A 24760-nucleotide genomic window follows, 5' to 3' on the forward strand; every position below is an offset into this window, starting at 1 on the left:
TACTTTATTTCAGTAATTCAGTTTAAAATGTGAAACTCATATATTATATAGATGTATTGAACACAGAGTGATCTATTGTAAGCGTTTATTTTTTATCTATTGGTTTATGTTTGAGTAAAATGAACATTGCTGTTTTATCCTATTAACTACACACAACATTTCTCCCAAATTCTAAACAAAAATATTGTTATTTAGAGCATTTATTTGCAGAAAATTTAAAATGGCTGAAAAAAAAAAGATGCAGAGCTTTCAGACCTTAAATAATGCAAAGAAAACAAGTTCATATTCATGGCATTTTCATGCCATTCTTGGCACCATGTTCTCCTCCACCAGTCTTACACACTGCTGTTGGATAACTTTATGCTGCTTTACTCCTGGTGCAAAAATTCAAGCAGGTCAGCTTGGTTTGATGGCTTGTGATCATCCATCTTCCTCTTGATTATATTCCAGAGGTTTTCAATTTAGGTAAAATTAAAGAAACTCATCACTTTGAAAATGTCTCGTTTTTTTCAGAGCTGTATATAAGACCAATTGGTACTTTTGGAGCAGTGTGGGCAGTGTGCCAAGTCCAGCTGGAAAATGAAATTCTCATCTCCATGAAAGTTGTCAGTAGCAGAGTGAAGCTGTAAGATATGAAGTGTTGTAAGATTTTGTGGAAGAACAAAACTGCACTGGCTTTAGACTTGATAATAAAACACAGTGGATCAACACCAGCAGATGACATGTCTCTTTATCTAAACCATCACTGATCATCAGTAAATTTTACATTTCATTTGTAAACTGCTTTTTAATTTAACACCAATTCGTCACCATACCTGGGGTAATGTTTATGTTCTACTAGTTTTACTGCTGTGTTTTCAGATCAGATGTTAAATCAGATTGATAGTGGTGGTGGGTAACTTTCTTAATTCTCTGCTTTACTTCAGTGATGTTAGTTTATTATTAATAATCTGTTTACCCTAGGATTTTCTACTTTTAGTGATCTATGGTTTATTAAAGGTTGAGAATACAACGATGAAACAACAATATCAACGTTGATTTACTTTTCAAAATCAACACCAAAATCAACACCAAAATCAACACCAATTCAACGTTAATTCAAGCATCAACGATGATTTGTAAATTGTAAAAAAAAAAAAAAAATGTTGCCCTTAAAAATTTCTTCCTGACCAATAGGGGGCAGTGTGTTAATAAAGGCCACTTGGTAGTACTTCACAAAAAGGATAAAAAAAAAACATGCAAATATGACAGCAATAAACTTTGTTAAATGGTTAAGTAATCTCTTAACTATTTATTTGACACCTGTTAAGACACTACTTAATGATTAAATCCTTAAGAATGTTGTATATAATACATATTCTAGCATAAGTACTGCAAGTATCTTATTGTAAAGTGTTACCTGCCTATTTATATTTTTATCTATATGAACTGCACAGCAACGTTGAGACTGATTCACCCATGCTCAAGGAGTACCTGTCTTTTTTTTTTTGATATTTCTTTGGACATCTTGCAAAGCATTATTTTCTGCCCTTTTTCCCCTCCCAACAGTAGGTAATTTCTTATTAATATAGTTTAATGGTTTGATTGGTGTTTCTGCAACGTGTCTGCATTCAGACTGTATAAATGTTTTAATACATTAAATTACAATGTAATTGAAATAACTGTGGAAATTGCTGTTTTAACGATGGAATGATCACCAGAAAAAGTCTGAAAAATCTGAAAAATGTTGCATTTGGAAAGCAAAAGATTTTCCATGAACACATTAACCACCCAGTGTCTCTTTAATTAATGTCCCACATTTACGCTGGACACGGCAGCATTCAGGAGTCCAGGTGCTTATTGAGTCTTCTCACTTTCTCCTTCTTATTCCTGTTGCCGTGTTTTTTCCACGGCTTTCCAACAGGCTGTTCTGATCCAGCTTGTCCTTGTTTCACAGGACCGCAGCCCGGCCTGTAGCCCATCACCATCTGCACACCCTTGGTTAGAGCCCGAACATTTTCCTGCAAGATACAAAACAGTAGTTTTGAGCAAAAAAAACTGTCACAGATTATTTGTTTTACATCAAAAAACTAAATACACACAGTAAAGTCGAGGTTTGAACACAGCTTCTAATTCAATGTTTTTCTTAATTTAATTTAATTTCCTTATTTTAGATTAAAATAAAGACATGAAAACTATTTAGGGACACATACAGAATTATGTAGTAAACAATAAAGAACTGATTCCTCCACATTAATCCCCTGATCTAAAGATGGTGATTTGAGGTGATTTAATTGGGATGAGCTGGAGCTTCACAGCGTGAAGGAAAAGCAACAACTACTGCTATTCCAGGTGCCTCTCCCTCATGAAGACACAGATTAAAATCTCACCAAATGTGGTATTTAGAAAAACTTAAAGTATAAAACATATTCTGGTTTCTTTAACACTTTTTTGTACAGACTAATTCTGTATGTGTTCCTGTAAAGCTTTATTATAGCCTTCAATATTAAATTTACAAAGACTGGTACTGTATATATTATAAAATTCTTGTCTAAAATTCTTTAGCTGACCAACAGATAATTAACAACAGGGCTACTAACTAAGTTAAGCAAAGCTAAGATATGTAAACAAAACTGTAAAAAAAAACACTTTCATTTTAAAGACAAATGAGTGCTGGATGTTAATTTACACAGATTTCTCTCCTGAAAACTGTTTATTTGGGTGAGTAAAGCGCTTCTGTTAATTTAGAGTAAGCTTAGCTTTCCAGATTTCCACCAATGCTGGGTGCAGCAGCATTAGCATTAGCAGTTAATCACTCACACCAGCGAGACGTAAATTCCAGCCAACAGTGCTACACTGAGGAATCCTGAGTGTTCTGGTAATCTAGGGAGATATCAGCTAGTGGTTCATCCCACGTAGCTTGTTTTAACACAGTTAACGTGCAGAGACTACAGGCTGATGTACTTGCCACCAAACAGTGAAAAAGCTAGCATTTAGCGCAGTAAGCAGCTAATGCTAGTACTGCTCCAGCCTTGGTGATGGAGAAACTTCACTGAATCTCCTGTATACAATGTACTTCAGTGGAGTGGCTTTACTGCCTTTTACAACCTGACTGGTAGAATTCATACATAAGGAGCACCGGATTATAAGGCGCACTAGAATATTTGGCAAAAATAAAAGATTTTAAGTGCCCCTTATAGTGCAAAAAATACAGTAATGCTGATTAAATGCCTAATTAAAAGTCCTGATTATCTGTGTTACCTGATGAAAGAAGTGTTTATCTACAGAATTCTCGATCCGTTTGACTTTTGAAGACCCGATGGTGCAGTTAGAGGGATCACTCTGAGCAGAGGGGCAGGAAAACTTGGCGTGCTGAGGCTGGAAGTCTTCAGGGTTAATGTGGGGAGGAGGGTGACAGTAGAGCAGCTTTCCCTGTGGAAGAGCAGCAGATAATCAATGTTTAATGAAAAGAACAGTTCAAATGCATCTAGAAATGTTGTATTTTCTCCTGTGGTTTATTTTAAACATACGTAGCTAAAGAAACAACAGCTTCAATCAAATCAAGCCATACTTACACTAACATAATCTTTCAGAACGTATCGGGCTGATCTGGACTGGTCCGGCTGACCATGTGCTGTCATGAAGCCCCTCATACCTAAAAGAAACCATCAAACACAGTGTAAATTACAGCACTACACATATTAGACGTTTATGAAACCTTCACAAGTTTCTATATTTGCCACTCAGAGATACCTAATATTGGATCTTTTTTTATCAATAAATAAATAAATAATCTAATATCTCACTCTGAGCATAAAATAACTCTTTATGTATACTGGTCCTGCAGAGTTTATACACTTTTTAACCAATACATTTCCATGATTTTTTCCATATTTTTCCATGCCTTCAGGGCGAATTTTTATAACCATACGATTTTCAAAACATGCAGACATTAACAATAAAACAACAAAAAAAATCTAAAACTATAATTACAAAATTTTAAAGTAGGCCTAAAAAGAATCTGATAAAATGTTGACCTGCAATCTTTAATAATATAATGTGAGAGCACCTGAGAGCTCCATTGTTTAGAGCTAAATTACTCAATTAACTCTGAGCTTAAGTATTTCTTAGCTCAAAATAGATTTTCTCCATCGATAAAATGAAACACAAAAATTTGTAGACCAAATTTCCATGACTTTTCCAAAACTTTCTGGGTATTTTTATTTTTCCAAAATTTATACAGGCCTGGACATTGCTATTTTCAAATTCCATGACTTTTCCAGGATATTAATGACCGTACAAATCCTGACTAATGTTGTGGCCTTATTTATTTTGTGCAGTTTTGATATTTAATTGTTATTAAAGTTACTGTAGTAACAATTTAAGTAGATTTCATGACCCTCCTCAGTTTCTTACAAAAAAATGCTCTTAAATTTACTTTGCATGCATATATATGCTTATTTATTATTTGAATAATTTAGTTTGGTTTGTACTCTATAAAAGTGGGTCTAGAAAATGTGGGTCCTGGCCCTGAGTCTATTTACTGTGTGATTGGCTGTGATTTTGTTTTATTTGCTGTAACAAATCAGTTAAATCTGTAAGGAAGTGTGAGAAACCCAGTCTGTTTCTAATCTGATACCAGTTAACAAAAAAAAGTTCAGAGTAGTTTCCTGAGTTTTACATTTGTTTTTAGAACTTCTGATCAAGTTTTGGGTCAAATCTATGCCGCAATATTGATCGATTTTAAGGGTTCATAAACTTTCCAGCACTGTAGATATGATAATGTGGTGAACTGAAAGCGTACATCCATACGCAGCGAGCAGCTCCTCAGCGGTGGGTGGGCGATCAGGGTCTTCGTCCTCTCTTGGTCTGATGATGTTGAAGCCGTACGTTCCCTCAAGCACGGTTCTTGGGATCGTCTGACAAACGTATTCAGGTTAAGGACAGTATTTAACTTTACGTTACTCACAGTTAAGTGAAATGCCATTTCTGTACTGATAATTGTGGGCGAGCACAATAAATAAGAGCAAGCGAGTACTGAGAGGATATGAGGGAAATAGCTGGGACGTGGTCTCGCATCTGGTCGATGGGGAGAATCCCACTGCAGATCATTTCAGCTTTGGTCGACACGAAGGAAGGCATGACCAGACCAGGACAGTCACACAGGCAGAGGCTGGGCTCCACAAACAGAGTCTGTAACAGATACATGCAATGTTTAACTGCTGCTCACGCATAATACCTTATTTTTCTCATTATAGGGCGCACTGGATTATAATGTGCATTAAGCAACACTAGTAAGGAACAGGTGTGTCGCCATATTTTCCTTCTAATTCCGCAGATCTTGCAACTGTAGAGCTAAGCTAAGTAAAGAAAACTAATTTTTTAAAACAACAAAAAAAAATATTTTAAAGTCAAACAAGCACTGGATGTTTATTTACACAGATTTCTCTCCCAGAAACTGTTTATTTGGGTGAGTGAAGCGCTTCATTTTACTTCCAGGAAACTTGATTTACAGATTTTCCACTAATTGGCAGCTAACGGCTAGCCTCTGTTAGCAACTAATGCCGCCCGAAAGTGCTACACTGAAGAACCGCTAAGTGAACACTGAAGTGTTCCGCTAAGCCAGGGCGCTATCAGCTAGCGGTTCGTCCCACGTAGCTTGTTTTAACACGGTAAACACACAGACTACAGTCCAATATACTCACCTCTGAACGACAAAAGAGCTAGTGCTTAACGCAGTTAGCAGCTAATGCTAATGCTGCTCCAGCAGTGCTAGTCAGGGTTAGCAGCAATAACCTTTAAGACATCAGGCATTATTAGGACTGATATTAGGACTGATGATAAATATTTGTCTCTAATTTTATTCCCATTTTCTCCCAAATTTTAGCTAGGCCAGTTGTCTTACCCATTCAGCTGCTACTCAGCTGTATATCCTATTATCACTATTGATTGATTGGTGAGGACCAGCACACGCCTCCTCTGATATATGTGAAGTCATCAGAGACTCCGCCTCTTTTTGAACTGCTGCTAATGCAGCATTGCCGAGTAGCATCACAGCACTAATGCTTTCAATTCAGTGTGCATTAAAATGATCCTTCAAGCTACAGTATTAATATATTTAAAAGGGCTATAGTTACGGCTTTTAAAGCTTTTTTGTACCTCGTATTGCGAGTTTCCAGGGTTGTTCTGGACTTTCGGCACATATTAATTGAGGACTTAAGCTATCTCATGGAAAAAAGTTTCTCCATTTATCAAGATATATATAACAAGACATAACAAGATATCCATATGAGACAGGCCATCACCCCAAAAGAAAGGCGTTTTTATGGGTATATTTGTAGTCAATTTTGGGAAAACTGGTTGTGACATTAAAAAAGTGACCAAAATTTCTGCAATGTCAGAAATCCCTTTTCATGCCTGACTGCTCACTCACAGCTCGTTTGGGCAGTTAATCAGACATCACTTCCCCTCTGACACTGCACGACGCACAATAAAACTATAATCCAGCCTGAAAAAAAAATTAACTGAAAAAATTGCACAGTGTCCGCCTGGCTTTAGTCTGCTGGACCACTCAGAGCCCCAGCCTAGACCTGATTAAACCCTTAAAACCCAAAATAAAAGATTAGAACATACCTGAAAGTGCTTAGTGTGTCCAGGTGTAGCCGATACTGACACCTTCTTATTCTGGAAGATGGTGTTGATAGTGGAGCTTTTGCCAACATTAGGATAACCAACCTTAAACACAGATAATCAATCAATCATCAAGCTGCTAGCAACCCTAAAATAATATCACAATAATTAAAAGTATTTCTGTGATAATGATATTAAAAAAGGATATGAAAATACACAAAAAATATTTTAGTAATTTTATTAATATACTACTGCAGAAATGAATGCTTAAAATACTTTTGTGTAAAAAGTTGACTAAAATATTGACTAGAAACCAAACATTCTGTAGACATTTGTCTGTTTTGTGAATAAGAGTAACTCAACAAGGCTCTCATGTGTATATAATAATAAAAATGTAACAAATAAACGATGTAACAAACATCATTTAGCAGAAATGTACCAAATGCAGAAAATTTAGTGCATTCCTATAAACTGTAAATATAAACAACTATTCTAAAAATACTCTTAAAATAATTACTGTAAACAATAGCCTGCTTTCAAGACACGATACATCAGTTATCACAATATTACTGTGTCACTATATACTAGATGTCTCTCCAAACCATCACTGATTGGTGGAAACTTCACACAAGACCTCGAGCAGTTTAGACTGTGTGTCTCTCCACTCTTCCTCCAGACTCTGCTCCCTTTATTTACAAATGAAATGTAAAATTTACTGATGATCAGTGATGGTTTAATGGAGAGACATGTCATCTGCTGGTGTTGATCCACTGTGTTTTATTATCAAGTCTAAAGTCAGTGCAGTTTTGTTTCCCCACAAAATCTTACAGCACTTCATATCTTACAGCTTCCCTCTGCTACTGACAACTTTTTTGGAGATGCAGATTTCATTTTTCAGCAGGACTTGGCACACTGCCAAAAGTACCAATCGGTCTTATATAATAGTCTAATTTTCTGAGATACTGACTTTTGGGTTTTCATTGGCTGTAAACCATAATCATCAGCAATTAAAGAAATAAACTCTTAAAATAGATCACTCTGTGTGTAATACATCTATATAATATATGAGTTTCACATTTTAAACTAAATTACTGAAATAAAGCAACTTTGCAATGGTATTCTAATTTTTTTGAGATGCTCTAGTATGATACGTTATGGCACACTCCTACTCACCAGTCCGACGGTCAGCTGTCCCTCCTTGCATGTGGGTCCAGAATGTGCAGATTTAAACATTTCCAGCAGCTCGTCTTTGTGCAGCAGACGGCTGGAGTTATAAAACGAAGATGATTTGTGTGCTCCTTCCTCTCCTTCGTCTCCTGACGCCTCTGAGCAGGTCTGCCAGTCTGCTTCTGAGGTACAGTCCTCAAAAATCTCCTCTATACTCTCTTCTTCATCATCCTCCTCCTCCTCCTCTTCCTTCTCATTATTGTTTTTCATTTCCTTTTCGTTACTATTCGTCGCTGATCCTTCAGTTTCACTGTAGCTGACTGAAGCTTCTGGATCACTCATCTCCTCATCCTCAACCACATCTTCTCCCTTTATTAACAAAAACCAGGAGGTTAATCACAGTTAACACCACTTTACAGTGCATAATAATGTGGGTACTTAACAAACTAGGAGCCTGCATATGTTTAGTAGCATAGATGTCCGAGAAGGCTATGATGGGCTGTGGCTTAGTGGTTGGAACGTTTGCCTTCCAGCGCTGGGTGGAGTTTTCATGTCCTCCTCATCATTTTTTTTCCTCCCACAGTCCAAAAATAAGAAGATCAGGTACATTTAGATGCTCTAAATTGTCCTGGTGTGTGTGTGTGTGTGTGTGTGTGTCAGTATGTTTGTGTGCATGATAGTGTTCCCAGAAATTCATTGGATACTCAATGCCTGATGCAGTCCTTCAGGTGGACGGCTGTTTCCGGTTGAGAGTAGGCTGTGCGTGATTGGCTACCGCTTCTCACTGGTGCGTGTGGATGAGTGCTGAGTGTAAATGGTTGTGTGTAAAACATGATTGTAAAGAATCCTTGTCCAGAAAAACACCATATAAGTAAAATTTAATTTATTTATGATGCGTATAAGGCAGATGTTTGCGTTTTATTATTTCTGTTCCAGCTAAAACAGAACAGTTTTTCAGATCTGAAGTTCTAATAGACATTTAAGCATGAAAAGTAAACACAGTAAGAGGAGAAGTAAACTACGACTTGTGACAATTGCTGACAACTTTTATAGAGATGCAGATTTCATTTTCCAGCAGGACTAGGCACACTGCCCACACTGCCAAAAGTAGCAATTGGTCTTATTATATAATATTCTAATTTTCTGAGACACTGATTTTTGGGTTTTCATTGGCTGTAAGCCATAAACAAGCAACAATAAAATTAAAAAAAAAATGCTTAAAATAAATCACTCTGTGTGTCTATACACATCTATATAATATTTAGATGAGTTTCACATTATGAACTGAATTACGGAAATAAAGTAACTTGTCAATGATATTCAATTTTTTTGAGATGCACCAGTATCTAGTGAAACCTCAATATAAAGGTAACAGGGTTCTTACCTTTTCTTCAGCCTCCAGTCGGGCTGCCTCAGCCAGAGCGGACCAGAACACGGCTCTGATACCTTCTTTCTGGAAGTACCTGGCCCAGGTCCGTCGCTGTTCTCGAGTGAGGAGATCAGCTTTATTTAAAAGCAGCATGTTAACCTTCTGACCGGACACCTCTTTTACATATTTCTCCTGAAAAGAGGAGAGAAATGGTTCCTTTTAGGGGCAAACATTTAGTAATTAATTTTGTTCCCCTTTTTTCCTCCCCAATTTTGGAATAACATTTACCCCACCCCCTCACTAGGACCCACCCCCAATACGGCTCTGATACATTAGCCAACAGGGTAGCAGTGGTGATGAACAGCAGTGCATTAGTCTGCTGGACCACTTGGAGAACCCTTATAAATTCCAGTAAATTTATTTGATTTGTAATTACTTACTAGATCTGGACAGCGAAACAGAAGAGGGTTTCTGGCATCAAGAATCTGAACCACGACATCACTAGAAGACAAGAAAATAATTACAAAAAATGTGAATTTTTTTTTTTTTTATCATAAAACACCAAATAAATAACAAAAAAAAAACACTGAATTAAACATACACTGCATTTTATGAAACTGATCAAAAAATTAATTATCAGCTAAAAGGCTCTAACTATGAAATAGAGTTTCAGGATCAGATACCAGATCTGGATATTTAAAGTAAATGTTCGTGTTGGGCTGTCTAGACTGTTGCCTTCTCGCTGATATTTTGTTTATTTGTGGGGAAAAAAAAAAACATGGTCTAATTTTAAAATTTACTTTATTTTACATTCTCTATTTCTTGTTAATGTTTGTGTGTGTATGTGTGCATGATGGCTGTATATCTTAAAACAACAAAATCAACACAAAAAATAATAAATACATAAATAATCAAAAAATATTTAACCAGATATATTAGCATTTTGTTGGTTTTAACATACTTTTATAATGTTTCCTTCCCCACAGAAATCCCTTAAGGGATATTTATTCTTCTCTATGCATTTCCTATCATGGTTCTGTTAAACACTATCAGTAGTGTTTAAATCTGGTCACTAAACGGCTCATTAGACCAAAAATCTGACACTATGCCTATATAGCATGAGTACCCGGGACACAGCTCATCCATCAGCAGCCAGAGTCTGAGAGAGCGCAATTGGTCATCTTTCTCTGGGTGGGTAGATCGTAACTTGGAAGGGCATTCTATAGAGCACCACATCATGTTTATTACTCTGGATTCTCACACTATTTACAGCAATACTTGACACAGGTGAGGCACGTCTTAATTAGACAAATAACTATTGGGGTCACTTCATTATACTCACCTGTGGGATAAACCTATACACAACAGCACCACACCCCATAGTAGAAATGAGGCAACTAAGAAAAATAGAGTTCATAAATGTTTGATCAGTTTTTTTACTGAAATGTGTACTTATGTCCTCAACACAGAACTACATCAAATGTTTCAGCACCGCAGACATATTTTTTATTGTTCTGAACTCCAGTTATAAACCTTTTAAACAACCTCTGCCTGTATCTCCTGCATCAGCTCGCTAACCAATCAGCTCTCAGTAGCAGTAACGCTATTCCTTTACAATATAAAACCTGTTATCTGTAGATAAACTAAAATACTAGGGCTGGCCCGAATAGCGTTTTTTGAGCTCCGGATATTCGGCACTGATTCGAAGCGAATATTCGAATATTCGTTTTTAAAAAAAGAGGTAAAAAAAAAAAAAAAAAAAAAAAGCAAATCACGGCCCCTTTAATCCACTGAAAAATGTTCAATTTGCTCTGACCGACGAGACATATTCACCCCGGATTTTTGGTGTTTTTATCCCGGATTTTTGTGTTTTCACCCCATATTTTTTCTGTGTTTTTAGCCCAGATTTCTTTGTGTTTTCATCCCGGAATTTCTGCTGCCCCACACCGAGGCTGCTGCTGCACGGTTTCTCCGCTGCGCAAGCCAGCCCAGTAAATTGCTGTTTGTGTTTTCACACTTAGGCTATTTGCTTAAAAAAACAAACAAAAAAAACGTTTGTTCAGGAAGTATTTTATATTCTTAAACATTGTTAATTATATTAGAGGACAGTCATTGTAAACTGTACTTGGTCTATTTCGGTTAAAGGTTTTGTGCAGGGCATATTACTGATTTTGTATTTTTGCACTTGGGCTATAAGCTCAATATTAAATATTTCGTTTGTTTAGAAATTATTTTATATTTTTAAACCATGTTAAATTATATTAGAGTAGAGGAAAGTCATTGTTAATGACGTTATTGTACTTGGTCTATTTCGGTTTTAGCATTGTGCAGGGCATAGCCGTATTACTGATTTTGTATTTTTGCACTTGGGCTATAAGCTCAATATTAAATATTTCGTTTGCTTAGAAATTATTTTATATTTTTAAACCATTTTAAATTATATTAGATAAGAGGAAATTCGTTCAGACATCATTTTTGTAGGCCAGGCTTTTGTAACCGATTTAGCCCCTACTGTTGCCACATTACCCCTTACGTTTTATTATATAAATCAGTTTCGAAGAGCCTGCATTTTTTTTTATCATGTATAATAGAGGTCTGCGCGAGACTGATTTTTAAACCCACTCTTCCACGCTCCCGCGTTTCTGTCTCGTTACCGCGCCGCAAAAAAATTGCTTCTTTTAATCCCGCGCCCGCCCGCCACATACACATTTCTGCCGCTCCCGCCCCACGTTCCTAATATAAATTAAATAAACTACATTTAATGCTTCAAATTTACTTATATATTTATTAAAACAGCAGCGCTGAAAAGTGTGGTCCCTTTCCTTACCCCAGTCCAAACACCATCGGTGTGTGCGTGTGTGTCGGTCCATCCTGCGCGTTGAGAGTTTTCTTTAGGTTTTTTTTTTTTTTACAATTATTACAGTTTTCTTAACTATTTATTAATTTGCTCCCGCATCGTCTGGATTAAACTCCCGCTCCAGCCAATAACAGTTCAGTTCTGTCCCGCGCGCAAGATATTCTGACGGGACCCGCGAGAACAGAAGTGGTTAGAGTGAGGTGGAACTCTGGAAAGGAGAAAAAAAACGAATATCCGAATACCAAAATTAAAAACCGAATACCTACTCAACGAACGAATATCCGAATACCCGAATATTCGGGTCCAGCCCTATAAAATACAGGCATGGTTTCTTTGCTTTTTTTAGTAAAATACATTATTCTACTTTCTAAAATTAATGAAACTCAGAACTAGTAGCTTATGTTTATTTTTAAATTAAAGTTTTTAGCTTTTAGCTCCATTTACCCCTTTCATAGAGAATCCACTCTTGACCTCCCTCTAGTGTTTAACAATCATTTACGGATATAACAGGGGGACAGAACGTGCTAAGACTCTTCATAAACAGCTCTGGTAATGCAGGGGGAGTGTTTTAGAGCCATTTTGGACCCTCTATTTCTCTGTAATTCCATTAGCAGTATTTAGCTGCTGCTTCTGACTCCCAGTCAACCAACAGGGTCAGATATCTAGCATGTCAAATATTTGTGATGCGTCTATATATATATATATATATATATATATATATATATATATATATATATATATATATATATATATATATATATATATATGCAACATCTGACCTGTGAGGTTGTTTGAACTATGATGAAAAAATATATAATAACATTCCTCCCCTGTCGGAGTGGCAAAAAGTTTAGATATTTTCAACTTTATGCAAATGAGAAGCGAGTTTCACTGGGCAGTAGCCAATCAGTGCCACGCAGACAGGGCTTCAGCACCACACACACCACAGGCTGAACTACAGAGTGAGAAAACGGAGGAGAGGCTGATTACAGGCTTTTTTGTGCTCTATGTTAACCTCTGTGTGATTACAGAGACTGAGGGCCAGCTGATCCTGAACTGGATGTTTTAGGGCTATAAAAGAATAACAGCGTCTGGTTCGTACACAACACTGAACTACAACTCTACATATTCTTGCTGGAGGAAGATAAACTGCTTGCTCTTTCAGGAGACGCACCCCAAAGCGGCGAGAGAAAGGCGGAGAAAGCGATTGGGAGCGATGCTGTGTCGCTGCAGTGTGAACAAGAAAGGTTACGCCCCTTTAAATGAACACTGTCAGAATTAAATTCTTCTCTGTAGTTTATCGTTTGGGTCCGCATTGGACAACGTCTGGATCCGGACCCGGACCGCGGTCCACCTATTAATGACCCCTGCTCTAGAGGGTACTTTCTTCCACTTTCTAAAATCCAACAAAAATAACATTGGCTTATGTAGAGTACCTTCTCTCAATGACTCTCCAGAGCTGCCTCCAAAAATCCAAGTTCCTCTCAAAAGGTGTAAGAATCAACTTCTGTTCCTCCTCCAGCCTGATGCAGCAAAACAGGAAAATAATTAGCCGGAACTCACAAAAAGATGACTGCACTTAACAAGTACAACACAAAAAGAACAAAATAAAAATAAAATGTTAATGTACCTCGCCAAATCTCGTCTCCATGTGAGGAAAGTGTCTCTTTCAGTCTGCTGGAGAACCTCGGGGCTCGTACTTTCATCCCACGGAGGTCTGAAAGAAAATGCATGAATACACAAATTAAACTTTTATACCAAATCAAAACAGTAAATTTCCAACTTGGTGGCACAAGTAATTGTGTAAAAACTAAATTTTAAAACCCTTTAATGTGGACAATCCTATTTTTAATGCATGTTGGAAAACAATCTGTGGAGATGGGATTACTGCAGTTATCTGATCTTTCAAGATCACCTTCGTGGGATCCGAAGGAACTGTCTGTTGTCTTCATGGAGCTTCTTCAGTCTTTTGGACTCTTCGGCTGTTAGTAATCCAGTCCGGGCTTCAGGCGGTACAAACCTCACGTTCAGCTTCTCTGTAAATATGTTATAAAACGAGACAGAAAGACACACTTTTAGCATTTCAACACAGTTACAGCTGGGACATGTTTCCTACACTTGAATAGAGCTGCATGATATTTTCATATTTGACATTTATTTCAATATTAATGAAAGCAGAAATTTTAACTGAAAAATCAGTGATCCAACATGTAATCAAATTTACTGTGTTACTTTTTTGGGCAGATATATAAAATATATATAATATAAGTTCAGTTTTTTTCCTCTAATATTCTGCTTTCAAAAAGCAGAAATGAAAAATAAAAAAGGAAAAACAGAACATAAACAAATTGTTCACTATACTAAATAAAACACAAATAATAAGGCTTTATACACAATTTTCTATTTTATAATTTAGCCTCAAATCATCAAAAAATTTAACTGATAATCATTTAACTGACAGATCTGACAAAACATGAAGCATGTTAAAATTCTATTGTTGTATCAAGCAACATATAGAATAACATGTATGGATTGATTTGCCTTGAGCGACACAGTACCTGTAAATGTGACCACTGGACAGGGTTAGGCGATATGACTACCGTAATAACTGATATCTACATATGTTTCAGTGGAACTGCAATGTACACTACAACACCATCAATTAATGTTTAATGTATAATTTTGAAAGTGTCACAATACTTATACCAGTGTAAAGAACCCGTTTAAACACTTGAGTGTTTATTAAAGTTGTCCTGGTTCTATATAGAATAATTGCCTTAAATATGAACAAACCTGCAATAAATTCAGTTCCAGCGAGTTCAGCCGTGGCCAGGAAATCATCCAGTGAGCTCTGCTCGGTCACAGACTGAAGATTCAGACGACCCCAGTCATATCCATCATTCAGTTCACTGGTGTGAAGCTGGAAAAGAAACATAAATACGGTAAAAATACAGAGACATTATTTTACATAGTTTAAATGCCAGATTTCTGAGACGGACAAGATAGATAGATAGATAGATAGATAGATAGATAGATAGATAGATAGATAGATAGATAGATAGATAGATAGATAGATAGATAGATAGATAGATAGATAGATAGATAGATAGATAGATAGATAGATAGATAGATAGATAGATAGATAGATAGATAGATAGACAGACAGACAGACAGACAGACAGACAGACAGACAGACAGACAGACAGACAGACAGACAGACAGACAGACAGACAGACAGACAGACAGACAGACAAGATAGAGATAGATAGATAGATAGATAGATAGATAGATAGATAGACAGACAGACAGACAGACAGACAGACAGACAAGATAGAGATAGATAGATAGATAGATAGATAGATAGATAGATAGATAGATAGATAGATAGATAGACAGACAAGATAGAGATAGATAGATAGATAGATAGATAGATAGATAGATAGATAGATAGATAGATAGATAGATAGACAGATAAATAGACAGACAGACAAGATAGATAGATAGATAGATAGATAGACAGATAAATAGACAGACAGACAAGATAGAGATGGATAGATAGATAGATAGACAGATAAATAGACAGACAGACAAGATAGATAGATAGATAGATAGATAGACAGATAAATAGACAGACAGACAAGATAGAGATAGATAGATAGATAGATAGATAGATAGATAGATAGATAGATAGATAGATAGATAGACAGATAAATAGACAGACAGACAAGATAGAGATAGATAGATAGATAGATAGATAGATAGATAGATAGATAAATAGACAGACAGACAAGATAGAGATAGATAGATAGATAGATAGATAGATAGATAGATAGATAGATAGATAGAGATAGACAGACAGACAAGATAGATAGATAGATAGATAGATAGATAGATAGATAGATAGATAGATAGATAGATAGACAGACAGACAGACAGACAGACACAGACAGACAGACAGACAGACAGACAGACAAGATAGAGATAGATAGATAGATAGATAGATAGATAGATAGATAGATAGATAGATAGATAGATAGAGATAGACAGACAGACAAGATAGAGATAGATAGATAGATAGATAGATAGATAGATAGATAGATAGATAGATAGATAGATAGATAGATAGATAGATAGACAGACAGACAGACAGACAGACAAGATAGAGATAGATAGATAGATAGATAGATAGATAGATAGATAGATAGATAGATAGACAGACAAGATAGAGATAGATAGATAGATAGATAGATAGATAGATAGACAGATAAATAGACAGACAGACAAGATAGATAGATAGATAGATAGATAGACAGATAAATAGACAGACAGACAAGATAGAGATGGATAGATAGATAGATAGACAGATAAATAGACAGACAGACAAGATAGATAGATAGATAGATAGATAGACAGATAAATAGACAGACAGACAAGATAGAGATAGATAGATAGATAGATAGATAGATAGATAGATAGATAGATAGATAGATAGATAGATAGATAGATAGACAGATAAATAGACAGACAGACAAGATAGAGATAGATAGATAGATAGATAGATAGATAGATAGATAGATAGATAAATAGACAGACAGACAAGATAGAGATAGATAGATAGATAGATAGATAGAGATAGACAGACAGACAAGATAGAGATAGATAGATAGATAGATAGATAGATAGATAGATAGATAGATAGATAGATAGATAGACAGACAGACAGACAAATAGATAGACAGACAGACAGACAAGATAGAGATAAATAGATAGATAGATAGATAGATAGATAGATAGATAGATAGATAGATAGATAGATAAGATAGAGATAGATAGATAGATAGACAAGATAGAGATAGATAGATAGATAGATAGATAGATAGATAGATAGATAGATAGACAGACAAGATAGAGATAGATAGATAGACAGACAGACAGACAGATAAATAGACAGACAGACAAGGTAGAGATAGCTAGATAGATATATAGATAGATAGACAGATAAATAGACACAGACAAGATAGAGATAGATAGATAGATAGATAGATAGATAGATAGATAGACAAGATAGAGATAGATACAGACAGTCAGACAGATAAATAGACAGACAGACAAGGTAGAGATAGATAGACAGAAAGATAAATAGACAGACAAGATAGAGACAGACAGACAGACAGACAGACAGACAGATAGATAGATAGATAGATAGATAGATAGATAGATAGATGTTAGTAAACACACGTGACTGTCAAGTAAAGATAAGGCTGTTAAGCTAGCTATAACTGTGTGTTTTCTGTATGTGTGGCTCTTTATTAATAGGTGAGTTAGGTGGCTTATATTTTTAGGAATTAATTTAACCTAGAGAGGTTTATTATTTTATAGTTTCAGCTTTTGTTCAGAGTTTTCTCACTATGACAGAAGTTTAAAGCCCCAGTTAGCATGAAGCTAAAGCTATAGCTAGGCTAAGCTATATAGATAGTTATAGGTTCCCGTACCCAGGTATCGTTCCTCCGGTTCCCCCGCGCCGCTCCGAGTCTCTCTTTAATCAGGGCCCTGCCCAGGCCCGTGCTCTTCTTCTTACCCATACCGGGTCCGGGGTTCGGGGTTCGGGCTGCGGGTTTAGAGCTGCTGCTGGTTCGGGTTTTAGCTTTAGCTTTAGCTTTAGCTCCAGCTGCTACTGCTGCACATGCTGGCTGTGAGAGGAGCGTCACCGGGACTGATCCACTCCCACAAACTCCCCCTCACAGCCCGCAGATCACTGATTAAGTTATATATTATTTTATTGTTTATATCAGTTTATATATCAGTGTACACGTCTGTGTGCGTGTTAGATGCGGCTGTGTTCTGATGGAAGTCAGAACAGCTGTATTACAGTTATAAACAGAAATAAATTATTAGAGTACAGTGTAAACACGGAGGTGGTATGTTCCAGTGTTCCACACTAAAGCGTCCTACTCTATCCTGCTCTATAATAATAATGGTTCCGCTTCTCCCGTATGTTTTTTGAAACTTGAAGATGAGGTTAGGTAAAGAATTTCTTCTCAAAGTCCAATAAATATATTGTATATTTTTGATGAACCTTTATTTCACCACAAAGAGAGATGAATAATAAATTTAATTGTAACTTTAAATAACTTTGATATACACAAAACAACATTAGCTAAATAGATACCCTTATTCCAGACATTTGTATATTCACACCTTTTATATACTGATTATATACACTTGTTGAAAAATATGAAATGTCATAAATCCATAGATATTTTGAAGTGTTTCAAATTTATATGAATCCCTTTTTTTCTTTTTGCTTTTGTATTTTTGTAAAGATGGTTGTTTGAAATTTGTTTGTGACCCAATTTTGTGTTTTCGTCTATATTTGAGAGTGAGAGAGAGAGTATGTACTTCATACAATCAAACCATTTAAAAAGCAATAGGCCAGTTTAATACTAATAAAAAAAAGTCAAATTAAATTGATAAGCTTAAAACTATTTTTTTTATTGTGTATATCATTATATAAATCCAAATAAACAAATGTTTGGAATAAGGATTTTTTTTGTTGTTGTTTTAAGCAAATTAAATTTTGTGTATGTTATATTTACCCCAAATTATAATCGAATGTATTATAGTAGTAGCTTCTTTAGAGAAAATGCTTAAAACTAAATGAGCAAAGGTGTGAAAAGTATTTACATTTATTTCTCACTCATTAGGTAGATGTATAGATACGAGAGTTAAAATAATTTTAGAAGTAGAAGTATCAACTCAAGTAAAAATGTAAAAGTACTGGTTGTAATTTAGAGTATTTATTTGCAGAAAATGAAAAATGGCTGAAATAACAAAAAAGATGCAGAGCTTTCAGACCTCAAATTATACAAGTTTATATTCATAAAGTTTTAAAAGTTCAGAAATAAATATTTGGTGAAATAACCCTGTTTTTTAATCACAGTTTTTATACATCTTTTCATTTTCTTCTCCACCAGTCTTACACAAATATATAGACAGAACATTATCACGTGTTTTGGTACCGAATACAATAGAGCTTTTAATATTCAAGTATAAACCTAAAGCTCACCAACCAATCAGCTCACAGTAGCAGTAATGCTAGCCAGTGCAAGAACACCAAACAAGCTATATAGTATACAAACAATACATATATACTAAATATATAAAGTTAAGTTTAATACAAATAATGCATAAACAATTATAACATTGAATCAATGGAAATTCAATGTTCACAAAAAGTCTATTCTTATGTTGCAGAACTTTATTTTTTATCAAAATATTAGTAATTTGACTCTTTTATAAGTCCTCTCTTAGAGCAGAAGTGAGTTGTTACTAACCCAAAAGAGGCCATTTAGAAGTTATATGTGTCACAGACCCATTACAAGCTGTGTAAAGTTCCTTAAAGCTCTGTCCTTCACTTTTCCTAAGTGATGGAAACATCAAGAGAGGAGTACTGGAGATAGAACTAGCATATTTTTTGAGTTAACAATTTAATCATTCAAAAGCTTTTATTAAATAATTTTTGACCCATATAACAAGCTCTGACCTGATTTCTGGAGCCAATGTTAAAATATGAGTTATTAAAGTTGCTGCGTCATTTGTGTTACATCAAGATTTTAATCTTAATATATTAGCAGTCATGTGCCCAAAAGAAGAAAAAACATGAATGAGCTGCTCACTGAATTTATCAGATTGAATTTAGAAATTGGCATTCAGAAATGGGTCTCAGCTCTTATGGACTAAAGGAATTCAGTAAAATGAGCAGGATGTGTTTAACCACTAAAATTTAGACAGAAGATGTGAAATATGATGAAAGTTCTAGAAAATCAACAGAAGCTTGTCTTATAACTTAAAAATGCTAATTTAATTAAACATTAAACATAAGCACTGTAACATTTGAACACAGTTGTATGAACGCAGTAGCGCAGTGTGCTTGTCTTTAAATGAGGGTGCGGATACCTTTATCCTCCAGTAGATGGCAGCAGATATCACCTTATTGTATTTTTTTATCATTATGCATACGGTTGTGTTGCCTTAATAATAATAATAATAATAATAATAATAATAAGTATTATTATTATTATTATTAAATAAGGAAGATATTTTCACCTTAAAATAAAAAAAAAAAAATTTAAAGAGTTATTATAAGTGAAACAGAACATCACAGGAACCATTAAACATAAGAAAATAAATGTATGTAGGTGTATATATAAAAACAGACAGCCATTAAACACAGTTACTTACAACCTATTATTGTGGTGCCCACAACCCAGATAGCAAAATTGTATTATTCTGTCTTTAATACATTCATGATTTATTTGTGCACATTGCTTTTATGTTGATTTAACATTGATTTATGGTTTTATATTAATTATTTGATTTAACTTAGATATATACAATTATTATTATTATTATTATTATTATTATTATTATTATTATTATTATTATTTATTTATTTATTTATTTATTTATTTATTTATTTATTTATTTTTATTATTATTTATGGGTCAGAAATAAATAAAATAGTAAAATAATTAGGATTATTATGGTTGTTGCTTGTGGGAAGCAGCCTTTCTCTAAAAACTATTTGAGTGTAGAATCAGAATCCCACCCATGAAAAAGCCTTCAAATAAACGTCTAGAGTCCTTCAAATCTACTTTAAATATCAGAATTTCAACACCAACCTTTTAGCCAATGTTAAATAAAGTTTGTTTTAAGGTTTGTTTTTCCAATATCAACATTAAAAAGTGATGATGTAATGCAACCAAAAACTAAAGTTTGTTCAATGTTTAGGAAACATTGTCTTAACGCTGAAGTGCACTACGTCCTTGGAAAGTTGTTAAAAGGTGTTCTAATAGCGAAAAAAGGCAATGTAATTTGATTACGTTGATGAAACATACACCGAGCAAAGTTTGGACAACGTTTATGCGACGTTAGACTGTGATATTTTGCTGTGTTTGTTGGGCACAGTTGTCTGAGTCGGTCCCCGGAAGCTGTGTGTGTTGGTTGGTCCCGCGCTCAGAGCTGCTCCCCCTCCCCGCGGCTCAGATGGTTCAGTCCAGCTCATAAGCGCTGCTTCGCTCGCGCTGCTGTCAGTTTCAGGCTCGAGACGATGCGGGGAGGAGCGGAGCGCGCGGAGAGATACTGTAGCTCGTGCGGCAGTGCAGCGGTCCGGGAGCTGAGGAATGTAGTGAGTGCATTAGGCTGGTATAAGTCTAGACTGGCAGTCTGTAGAGTTTAGTCAGGGTTTGAGGGGGTGGGTCTGTCCTGAGCGCGCCTTCTGAAGCTCCACGTGCAGCGCGTGGATCATGTTGCCTTGGAAGAAGAACAAGTTCGACCTGATCGAGGACGACAAGCAGTCCAAGCAGAAGGGCTATGCCGTGAGCCTCAACTACTCAGCCCTCACCTCCTTCGCCAGGTCGTGCCCGGAGAGCGCCCTGCACCGGGTGGGCAGCATGTTCAAGTCCAAGCGAAGGAAAGTGAAGATCACAGGTGAGGACCCCACCTACACCGTGCTGTACCTGGGCAACGCCACCACCATCCAGTCCAAAGGGGACGGCTGCACGGACGTGGCGGTGAGCAAGATCTGGGCCAAGAGCGACATGGGCAAGAGTGGCACCAAGATGAAGCTGACCGTCAGCTCTCAGGGCATCCGCATGGTGCACTCCGACGAGCGGGCGCGCCGACCCGGACACCTCTACCTTCTGCACCGGGTCACCTACTGCGTGGCCGACCCACGCCTACCCAAGATCTTCGCCTGGATCTACCGGCACGAGCTGAAGCACAAGGCGGTCATGCTGCGATGCCACGCCGTGCTCGTGTCCAAGCCAGAGAAGGCTAAAGCCATGGCACTGCTCCTGTACCAGACGTCGGCGGCCGCCCTGGCAGAGTTCAAGCGGCTCAAGAGACGAGACGATGCCCGGCACCAGCAGCAGCAGCTGGTGGGCGAGCGCACCGTGCCTCTGGTGCCACTTCGCAAGCTCCTCAACGGCCAGTGCTGCTACAGGCCGCCGGTGGAGCGCAGCCGCAGTGCGCCCAAGTTGGGTTCCATCACCGAGGACTCTCTGGGAGAGGAGGCAGAAGAGAAGGCGTCCGCCCGATTCCAGGGGGACGAGGTCCTGAACGGTGCGGGACAGGCTGAGCTGGCCCAGATCATCAGTGACCTGGGAGAGATGGCAATTGGAAACGATGTGCAGACTTTGCGGGCTGATCTAAGGGTGACCCGGCTGCTGTCGGGCGAAAGCACGGGCAGCGAGTCGTCCATCGAGAGCAGCCCGGAGACGGTGAACCCGCCGCACTCTGAGCAGGACGGGCACATGCAGGAGGTGGGCTGAGGTGGACAGGAGGTGAAACCCCCTCTGTTTTGTTTAGTTTTTTTTCACTTCCCAGCGAGGTTCCCGATGGTTTACAGTGACGCACTCTTTGGTCCACACGTCGGTCCACTCTGTGGTCCTGGACTGAGTCTGCCAGCCCTGGGGAAGTGGTGACGTTGGGTCTGGGAGGGTATGGGGTTTGTGCCACCTTATCCGTATGACTTGAAAGATGAAGATGAAAAACTGTGTTCTGGGCTTTTTTTCTCAGTGTTTTTCACAGTGTTCACCACCTTGAACTGGAGAGAACACAGGACAAATGCGTGACAAACCACAGGACAAACTAAAGGCCTTTGGCTGAGCTCAAAGCACCCTCCTTCTTGTCCAATCCAGCGTTGAGTTGGGCAGGAGAAAGGAGCAAAGCGGTGCTCTCCTCAGCTACACAGCCAAATGGAGAAAGTGGATCTGCACAGCTCCTGCAGTCTGCACTGAAAACATGCAGGGTTGAGTTAACTCTACACGCTGCACTCTAGAATAAATATAGTATAAGTTATATAATATAAGTTTCTGTACAAAAAAAAAGGGTGAAACCTCTTATTTATACCATTCTATTGTAGATTCTTTACTTATAAAGAACTTAATGTGGCTCAAGAGAAAAACTGCATAAAGAACTTTAAAAAAATTGAAAAAACATTTTTTTTTAGAGTGCAGATCTGCACTGTAAGAGTTAACTCAACCCTGCGAGAGTTAGGCCAACACTATTAGGTAATCCAACACTGTAAGAGTTAATACGGTAAGAGTTAATCCAGCACTGTAAAGACTTAATGCAACACTAGGGGCTTTGGCTGTGTACGTTTTACATCTGAACTTGTTTACCCGATCCATTTCCCCCAAAGGAAATGCGTCTCTTTTTTCTCTTCTTTTCTCTTTTTTTTTGTGGAAACGACGGCCCTGAGCGATTTTACTCCCTTTTTTTTTTTTTTTGCTGTAGTTTGCCCCCGACAATGCTAGCTACTTTCAGGATGTTCCACTTTCTGTTCTATATTTTTGCACTGTGCTGTAATTAAGTCGTTCTATTAACAAGTTTTGTACATACTGTCGTCTCCTTTTCAATGTTCTTATAAACGCCAATGTTCTATCTTTGCTGTGCAAAAGAGACAACAACATTGCGGTGTACCGAGATGTAAATATATTCAAATATGTTCATAATGTTTATTATTTTTAAAGAGGTAAATGTGGTTTGTTTTTGTGAACCTCACTTAATTACCAATAAAAAAACAGAAGAATGGTACAGGCCAGTGTTATGCACTTTTTTTAATGTGAGTTAAATTGAGTTAAAGTTAAAGTACTGTGTATATTCTACTCTACAAGACATTGTGATGATACTGTGCGTAAGGAGGACAGGACAGTGCCTCGTCTGTCACTTCAGAGAGATAAGGAGGAAATCAGGAGGCAGCTCAGCTCGCTCAGACTCTGGAGAATTTGCTGATTATTTGACTTAACCCATTCCTGCCCACATCTAAACACGTAGTCTTCTCTGAGCACAATTCTGATTTTAACATATTTAAATCAATTTACTATTAATAAATCATCTATATGGAAGTGTTTAATATTTATTATATTACATTCTACATTCAGCTCTAGAAAAAAATAAGAGAGCACTTAAAAATGATAAGTGTCTTTGATTTTACCAAATTGAAAACCTGAACTGCTTGATTTTGTTTGCACCAGGAGTAAATGCATAAAGTTATCTAAAAGCAGTGTGTAAGACTGGTGGAGGAGAACAGACAGAGATGCATGAAAACTGTGATTAAAATCCAGGGTTATTCCACCAAATATTGATTTCTAAACACTTAAAACTTTATGAATATGAACTTGTTTGTTTTTTTGCATTATTTGAAGTCTGAAAGTTCTGCATCCTTTTTGTTATTTCAGCCATTTCTCATTTCCTGTAAATAAATGCTCCAAATTACGAGATTTTTATTTGGAATTTGGGAGAAATGTTGTCTGTAGTTTATAGAATAAAACAACAATGTTTATTTTACTCAAACATAAACCTATAAAAAGCACAATCAGAGAAACTGATTCAGAAACTAATGTGCTCTCTCCTAATTTTTTCCAGAGCTGTATATTTAGTCTTCCAGCCACATGGGACTACCGAATTTTGACACAGTCATAGAAATAAGATTATAGAACGTATAGAGCATTTTTTAATTAAAGGTGACAAAAGAATTCACATTCATTACTCAGGCAGAAGAGTAGTATAGATACTAGGTATTAAAAAAATATCAATTCAAGCTTTTTACTCTTTAAGTAAAAGTGTTTAAAAGAGTACTGGTTGTAAAAGTACCTAAAGTATTAAAGTAAAAGTAATGTATGGGGAAAAATAAAGCCATTAAAGACAAAAGCTTTACTTACTCTATAACACACTACCTCCCCTCATCCAGGCAC

General features: G+C 36.7%; 2 protein-coding genes across 2 annotated transcripts; one reads left to right on the top strand and one right to left on the bottom strand.

The window, feature by feature from the left end:
* Positions 1–71: 71 nt before the first annotated feature.
* lsg1 (large 60S subunit nuclear export GTPase 1) lies at positions 72–17720 on the bottom strand. The gene is made up of 14 exons (XM_049465758.1): positions 17495–17720; positions 14796–14922; positions 13918–14038; positions 13633–13719; positions 13439–13525; positions 9586–9646; positions 9161–9337; positions 7783–8145; positions 6613–6714; positions 5029–5172; positions 4784–4907; positions 3555–3634; positions 3241–3411; positions 72–2000 (listed from the first exon to the last, which is right to left on the bottom strand). Exons 1-14 carry the CDS (start codon positions 17582–17584, stop codon positions 1821–1823), a joined length of 1914 nt encoding a protein of 637 aa, XP_049321715.1. The 5' UTR covers positions 17585–17720; the 3' UTR covers positions 72–1820.
* A 3358-nt stretch (positions 17721–21078) lies between these two features.
* Positions 21079–23600, top strand: fam43a (family with sequence similarity 43 member A). Its single transcript, XM_007252575.4, has one exon. The coding sequence runs from the start codon at positions 21308–21310 to the stop codon at positions 22331–22333; it is 1026 nt and encodes a 341-aa protein (XP_007252637.1). The 5' UTR covers positions 21079–21307; the 3' UTR covers positions 22334–23600.
* The last annotated feature ends 1160 nt before the right edge of the window (positions 23601–24760 follow it).

This window comes from Astyanax mexicanus, chromosome 16 (genome assembly GCF_023375975.1).
Source record: "Astyanax mexicanus isolate ESR-SI-001 chromosome 16, AstMex3_surface, whole genome shotgun sequence".
NCBI classification, from domain to species: Eukaryota; Metazoa; Chordata; class Actinopteri; order Characiformes; family Acestrorhamphidae; genus Astyanax; species Astyanax mexicanus.